At 37.0% G+C, this 7072-nt stretch overlaps 1 protein-coding gene across 1 annotated transcript; it reads right to left on the bottom strand.

Annotated features, from left to right (window-relative positions):
- Nucleotides 1–48: 48 nt before the first annotated feature.
- On the bottom strand, nucleotides 49–5240 carry LOC108991288 (3-epi-6-deoxocathasterone 23-monooxygenase CYP90D1). Its single transcript, XM_018965464.2, has 8 exons — nucleotides 4805–5240; nucleotides 4223–4547; nucleotides 3597–3746; nucleotides 3244–3492; nucleotides 2429–2518; nucleotides 2173–2358; nucleotides 1917–2038; nucleotides 49–535 (listed from the first exon to the last, which is right to left on the bottom strand). Exons 1-8 carry the CDS (start codon nucleotides 5008–5010, stop codon nucleotides 442–444), a joined length of 1422 nt encoding a protein of 473 aa, XP_018821009.2. The 5' UTR covers nucleotides 5011–5240; the 3' UTR covers nucleotides 49–441.
- Nucleotides 5241–7072: the final 1832 nt, after the last annotated feature.

Genomic DNA, 7072 nt, shown 5'->3' with positions numbered 1-7072 from the left:
AAATAATAACAACAACAACAATAATATTAATAATAGTTCTAAGAAACAAAAGCCAAAAGTAGCTCCCTTGGTTTCCCCTTTTATTGTACAGACACTTTAATGGAGGATATTTCTTGGCATATTAAACTTTCTTGCTCAGTTAAAAAGAAGGGAAAAAATACAAAAAAAAGTTAAAAGCGAGAAAAAAAAAATAAAAATAACCCATGAATAATTTGGGTTCTACAAAAGTTTGTACTCCTATTGTCGATATCATGTGCAAGTAGATGTGGAAGATGATAAAGGTGTCAGCTTGTGATTGCCCCCACACTTGTGGGCTCTGTGGCCAACTCTTTCTCCCTTTCATATCTTTGTCTTCTTGCATGATGTTTTTTTTTTTTTTTTGGGTTACCATCGTATCGAAGTTACTGGAGATTTTTCCCATTGGGAGCCAAAGCAACTGGCTCAAGGGTTCCCTCTCCTCTTGACCCATAATGGCATCTTCCTCTTCATTCTCACTGTGGGGAAGTTAACAATTGTGTCTTCCTCAGCCACCCACCTGCATGGAGAAAATTAAAGATAGAAACCTATATTCAAAACTCCATGCATGATCAAACACTAATTATCAAGTACACTCTTCCTCTGTCCAACACTCAAATCAGTGAATGTTTGACTATCGATCAAGTATTATAAAATGCAGGCTAGCTTGGAGCGTATAAAGGAATTCATATGCACAACCCGATGAGATGAGATATTAAATAGTTATTGATTATGTAAAAGTAATTGGTAAGTTGTTTAAAAAGGAAGGCAGTCAATGGACAAGACCACCAAAAGATGATGTATTTCTTACAAGTCAAGCAAAACTTTAAACTCTTTCCTACGTTGATTTAACAACTCTAGATTGACCATAGCCTCGTTTCTTCAATATATGCATGAATTATTAGTCGCTGCCTGCCTATATATATATATTATATGTGTGTGTGTGTGAGGATGATCTGTCACTTTATTGCAAATAATTATCACTGCAGACGCAGACACGAACTGTGAACTGTTCGAGAATCATGTTTTCGACGCGCTTGACTAAGGAAAAATCCTGAAAATGTACGTCAAACATATATATATATATATATGAGGGCTTTTCTAATGGTATGTACAAGGCCTAGCTAGCTCAGTCATATATGGTCTTGTCTTTGCTGATCCCGATCTGCAGTAAAAGGCGTGCAGGTAACGCAGAGAGACTAGCTTGGTTTTATAATTTTAAACCGATCGACGTCCCACTTTGGAAAGATCTGTGGAATCTATTTTTAATGGTTCAAATCATGTGGTCTATGCCGGCCAAAGGATGATTTGGAATCTAGTATGGAGAGGACTCTTTCAACAAAGTACGAAAAAGATGCCATTACTAAAAACTGAGAAAGCCAAAAAAAATGACAGAAAGTATGATGTTTTTTGCTATGTTTTGTCTTTGCTAAGATGCGTAAAAAGTGTAGAAGAAATGCAGTACTGTTTTGTCATGACATTAACCTTCACAATATTGGACTTCCGCTTATTTCTCCTATAAAGATGCAAAAGGATTTTTTTGAACTAAGATCAACAGCTTTAAGAATGAAAGAACATTATCCCGAAATAGGGGTCCCTCCGTTTCTTTTAGGTTTCTGTCAGGCACACACAGCTGATGTAGCTACGACGTTGTTAATTAGCTGTACTGTGGTGGGATATGAATTGGGACCAATTAGATGCTCATCATTATCTCAGCTTTCCATCAATGCCGATTTACAAATATTCTAGCTGCTTTATCTTTTGTTTTTCTCCACGTGGATAAAATAACAAACGAGTTCAATGATATAAATTGATTGAACAAAGAAGATGAAATTATTTTCATGCGTTTAAAAGTTCAGTACCATTGGTGAAACGGGAGTTGGGGGAATTCTGATCATTACCTGAACTCAGTGACAAAGTGGTGCAGGAAGATGGAAGCTTCCAGCCTGGCCAAGTCAAGGCCAGGACATAGCCTTTGCCCTCCTCCGAAAGGAGTAAAGTTACAAGTGCTCGTGTCTTTGTCCTGTCCGGAACCCAAAGCCATTACTAAAAGCTCAAAGAAACTAAATTAATAGATCAAATGCATGAACACAAGAGATTAATTAACCAAATTAAAAAGGGAAAGAAAAGAATGGGTCCTGATCCATATTTATATACCTGCCACCTCCATGGATTGAACTTGTAAGGCCAGTCATAGTGATTTTCATCAAGATGAACCGATCTAAAATATGCGAAAAAACACCATCCTTTTGGTATCAAATACCCTTTTATCTCCACGTCTTTCATGGCCTTTCGCATCACACCAATTATAATGTTTCCGATCCTTAGAGTTTCTGTAATTACCTATAGATGAATAGAAAAACATGGTATTATTACTTTATAATGAGTGGCTTATTTAGTTTATATATCTTACATTCTGTGTAAATGGCAATGATAAGTAATCACTCCAACACAAAGGCTGTCCGAGCTGAGCTTTGAGGTTTTTCAGCTTCAAGTTTTCGTCCTGATCAGATGTACATATCAAGATTTAGATGACGACAAGGACCCGACTATAACTAATAAATAGGAACCAATAAATCTTGATAAGAAACCACACGTACGTGCATGCAATTAATGTCTCCCTAACCCAATAATTGGCCGACCAAATGATTTAGAAGCACTAATTTTGAAGAAAATCTCAACAGGTCTCCTCCAAAAGGCAGGCTGCATAGTATTATTTTCCTCTAATTATCAAAAGCTATCACATGATTATTTTGAAAAATAACATCAAAACAAATTTCTAAGCAGGATTAATGTAATATTGAGTCTGTTGATTTTGATCATGACTTACTGCAGTCACATATATATAACTAGTACTATATATATAGAGAGAGAGGGTGGAAAACCCTAGCAAGTAGCTAGCTACAGATTCCACTTGATCTACCAGTAGATTGCCAGAAAGAAATTAAGCAGTAGTGCTAGAAATGAAAAAGAAATCGAAAAGGACATGCAAAAGCAGACCAAAAATTGGACTCAAATCTCATAACTTTACAAAAAGTAAGTCTAGGCAAATCGGGATAGCCGAAAAGGATGTATATATGCAGCTGACAGCTCCAAGTAAAAAGTACGATCGAGTAAAACTGTGTTGAAACCAATTAGCTAGCCAGCATATTTGAATATTAATGCAGATTGAGTGTGGTAATTTGGTTATTAACTCCATTATATTAAAAAGAGAGAAAATTTCCATACCGTTAACTGTTGTAGGGCAGTGGGGCAATCCGAGAGGTATTTTATGGCTAGAGTCATGAGAATCGGCACTGAATCCTCTCCCGGTATCATCATATCAATCATATTATCTGCTATTAGATCGTCTGTTAATTGTTCACTTGAATCATTGAGCAACACATCTACCACATCTTTTGGAACCGTGGAGATTAGGACACTTTGTCTTCTAGCTTGGATTATGTTTTGTACTAAACTAACCATTTTCTTCTTTGCCTGATCATAGTGAAATTTAATCGATGGATGGATCGATATTTTAAGAGAAAATAACATGAACATGAACATGAACATGTAGACAAATGAGTTAACTAATTACTTGCCTGTAGTGATCCGTAGAGCGTAGTTCCCGGAATGTTTATGGGTAAAGACATGAGGCCAGAGATGAATTGTTGGAACTGTTTCTTTAGAAGTTCCATTTCTTCACCGGGATCCAAACTAATCAATGCCTTGACTAGTACTTGAAAGGCAATCTGGATACAGACAGGGCAATCTTAGTTACTTTTCAAAAAGACCAGGTAACACAATAATTATGAATCTAATTTTCCAAACAATATGATTCATGCAAAATTATTGTGAACCCCATAGACAACTGGATTCCTTAATTTAAACCAAAATATTCTTCAAACCTAATTAGTTAGTAGGATCCAGAGAGATTATTAATTCACTCATGGACGATTCCACTGGGAGGAGAGAGAGAGAGAGAAGCTCTAGCTAACTTTCTCATAAAACATCTTAAACATGGTAGAAGCATATATATATATAGATTCAAGAGAGCTGGTGGCATCTTTAAGTAGTTGTATTATTGTGTATATTAGAGTATTCTTGTCAAGGAGTCACTTTAAACTTGTTGGAAGAAATATATAGACTCCAACTTAAATGATAGGAACTCATCACTTCCCAAATCCATATAGATTAATGGCACAGAGAGAACAGAGAGAGAGCTAACATTTTTGGCTTCATCTTGTATGTATATGGGATGGTCATCTTTCCAATTTGCCATTGATTCTTGAACATACTTTTGCATGTCCCTTGTAATTTGAGCCTTGAGATGTGGGGACTTGAAGAAGGCTCCTATGAGTCCATGGATTCTCCTTTGTAAGCTCCCATTGATCAGCAAAATAGAAGACTTCCCCATCAACTCCGTGAGTGATTTGGGGTAAGACGGGACGAAAGCCTTTGCATCACTCTGCAGAACAAATTTATTCACTTCTGCATCCGTCGAAACAATCGTGGGACTTCCAAATATGTGTGACTTGAACACCTTTCCATATCTACAAAATTAAGCAAAGTAGAATATTAGCTTTAGATGATCATAATTGTGTTTTGTTAGTGCACAGACAAGTAAAGAAACAAAAACAAAAACTAAGAGCGGCTATAATTACAAATATTGATATATTTATACTACAGAAGCATAGATTTGAATCATGCTAAGCTAAATCATGAGAAAATAATGCATGATTTGATGGTGCAATTAAGAGAAAGTAGTAATGATCCGGGTACTGCTCATATACTATATAATCACACTTACATGCGGCGACGTTTGTCCATGAAGCTCTCGGGGCGGTCAGAGTAAGCACAAGACACAAACTCAATTGTTTCCCCTATAAGAGGCCATCCAAGACTGCCTAAAGGAAGTGTGCTTCTGTGTAATGATCTGAGTCTAAACCTTTTCCTGTAGAGAATTATGGTGGAAAAGAAAATTGATGTCCCTAACACAAGCCACATGGTGTCCATTATGGATAAATTTCCCGCATGCACGGTCTCTCTCTGTTTCTCTCCCTTTCTGTCTCTAAGCTTTGCCTTAAATATGCTTAATCATGGTGACCACAGCCATGACTAACATTTTTAAGCTGAAAGAATAAGTATGCATGCGTACAAGCACGCGAGCGGAGAGAGAGAGAGATGTTAGAGCCAACTTAATGTAGAACATGGAATGTTTGTATTGGGGCGGGCATAAATTTAAAGATTTGCATTAGGTACTTTTTATTTTATTTTATAGGCAGGTTTTGTCTTGGTGCTGGATTTACACAAGGTTGGATGCTTATAGTCAGCCAGGTTTTATTAGAGGGTGGCGTTGAAAGCCTGACCGACACATTTTTCAACTTCTTCACATTTCTGTCAACAGTAAGAATCGAATTTAAGACCATTTTTCGATCATAACAATGGGTCAGAAGCTTAGCCAGGTTTTATTGGGTTGAGGTTGGCAGCCTGGTAAGAAAGACACAACGACCCAATTTAAGATAATGTTAAATCTTGTCATTTTGACCAACAATCCCACCCAGAATAGAGTATGAAGTAACCTAGAAATGATTATATACTGTGTATTTGACCAAATGACCGATTTTGTTCAGCTGGGTTTCAGTTTGAGCAGTAGCGTACATCTGTGCAGAGGTTAAAAAGTTCAGAGAGGAATAATCTTAAAAGTTCTTTCGTGAATGTTATGATAAGTTTATTCAGTACATAGATATACAAAAGAGTGAGAAGTCCCCACAAATGCATGATTGTTCTTTGGAGTCCCCCCCTTCCTTCCTTTGGCAGTGGCAGCTGGGCGGCCTCGTGCATTCATGTGAGAGACTCAATAAATCCAACCACAATCCTCCATCATCATCCCCTGCCTCACAACTTCTCTCTCTCTCTCTCTTTCTCTCTCCCCCCCTGCGTACACAAGGCCAGCCTCTCATGTCACATTCGTTCCCATCCTTTCTTTCTCATTTTATATGGTAGAGGCCACATGTATCTGTGCCTCTCTGCCAACAAATACAGTTAAATTATTGTATGGAATTCTCTTACTCAGAGGTGGCAGAGTAATTGGCAATATCTTCTATGAGCACAAATACCGGTGCGTCCCAAATGCGAAGTAAAGCAAATGAAGAAAAACAGGGCCCATCTTTCTCAGGAGCAGGCATAAATTAATCTATTTCAAGAACTTTCAAGATCTCTGTTTGACTATAATTAAAAAATATTCAGTTCCCACGTTGGCCCATTTCTTGATTGCTTATTTTTTAAATGCTAAGCTCCATTCCTCTGTTTTGCTTTATCTCTTTGTTTCAAATTACCTAACTTATGATTTAAGTATCTTACTTAAAAATGTCTACTTTAATCAAATATCATCATTGCATCAAATAGCTCTCTCTCTCTCTCTCTCTCTCTCTCTCTCACACACACACACACACACACACGCAAACTATAGAGTTTATTTGTGTGTTTTGCTCATTCATTCCACTATTTCTCCGAGTTTTGGGAACCTTTAGATATATTATATATTTTTTACCAACTTTATGGGGTAAATTTAGAAGAGGAAAGCTCACTTGTTGGTTGAAACATAAACTACCGGTATGCAGATTAGGGGGGGTGTCCACGACCTCTACGGAAATTGTGCATGCGCTCGTTAGGCCCATTTGAAATTGCATGATTATTTACTTATTTATTTTAATTTTTTCTTCAGGGCGTGGAATCTCCACAACTTGGAACTTCCAGAATAGGGCAGTAAATGAAACTGTAGTTCTCTCTTGCAATGAGAATGATATGAGCCTGCAGAGATGAAGCAGGTATGACAAGAAAAGTTTCATATCCTAAATGTCAATGATGGGGTATTAGTAAATTATACAGAGAGCTAAGCATGGAGAGTATATTTTCTCCTCCATAGCTTGCTTTATAGAGGATCTGTAAAATATTTGAATTCTGGAAGTGTTATAGTGGATAGTGTTTTTTTTAACCTAGATAAACATAGATTGGTCCCTAATATTCAAAGCCAAACGAATGCAGTATAAGAAAAACATAAAAACAACCAAGAAAG

The sequence above is a fragment of the Juglans regia genome, chromosome 7 (assembly GCF_001411555.2).
Source record: "Juglans regia cultivar Chandler chromosome 7, Walnut 2.0, whole genome shotgun sequence".
Classification (NCBI taxonomy): domain Eukaryota; kingdom Viridiplantae; phylum Streptophyta; class Magnoliopsida; order Fagales; family Juglandaceae; genus Juglans; species Juglans regia.
The sequence above is the reverse complement of the archived record's forward strand: the minus strand, read 5'-3'. Positions and strand labels throughout refer to the sequence as shown.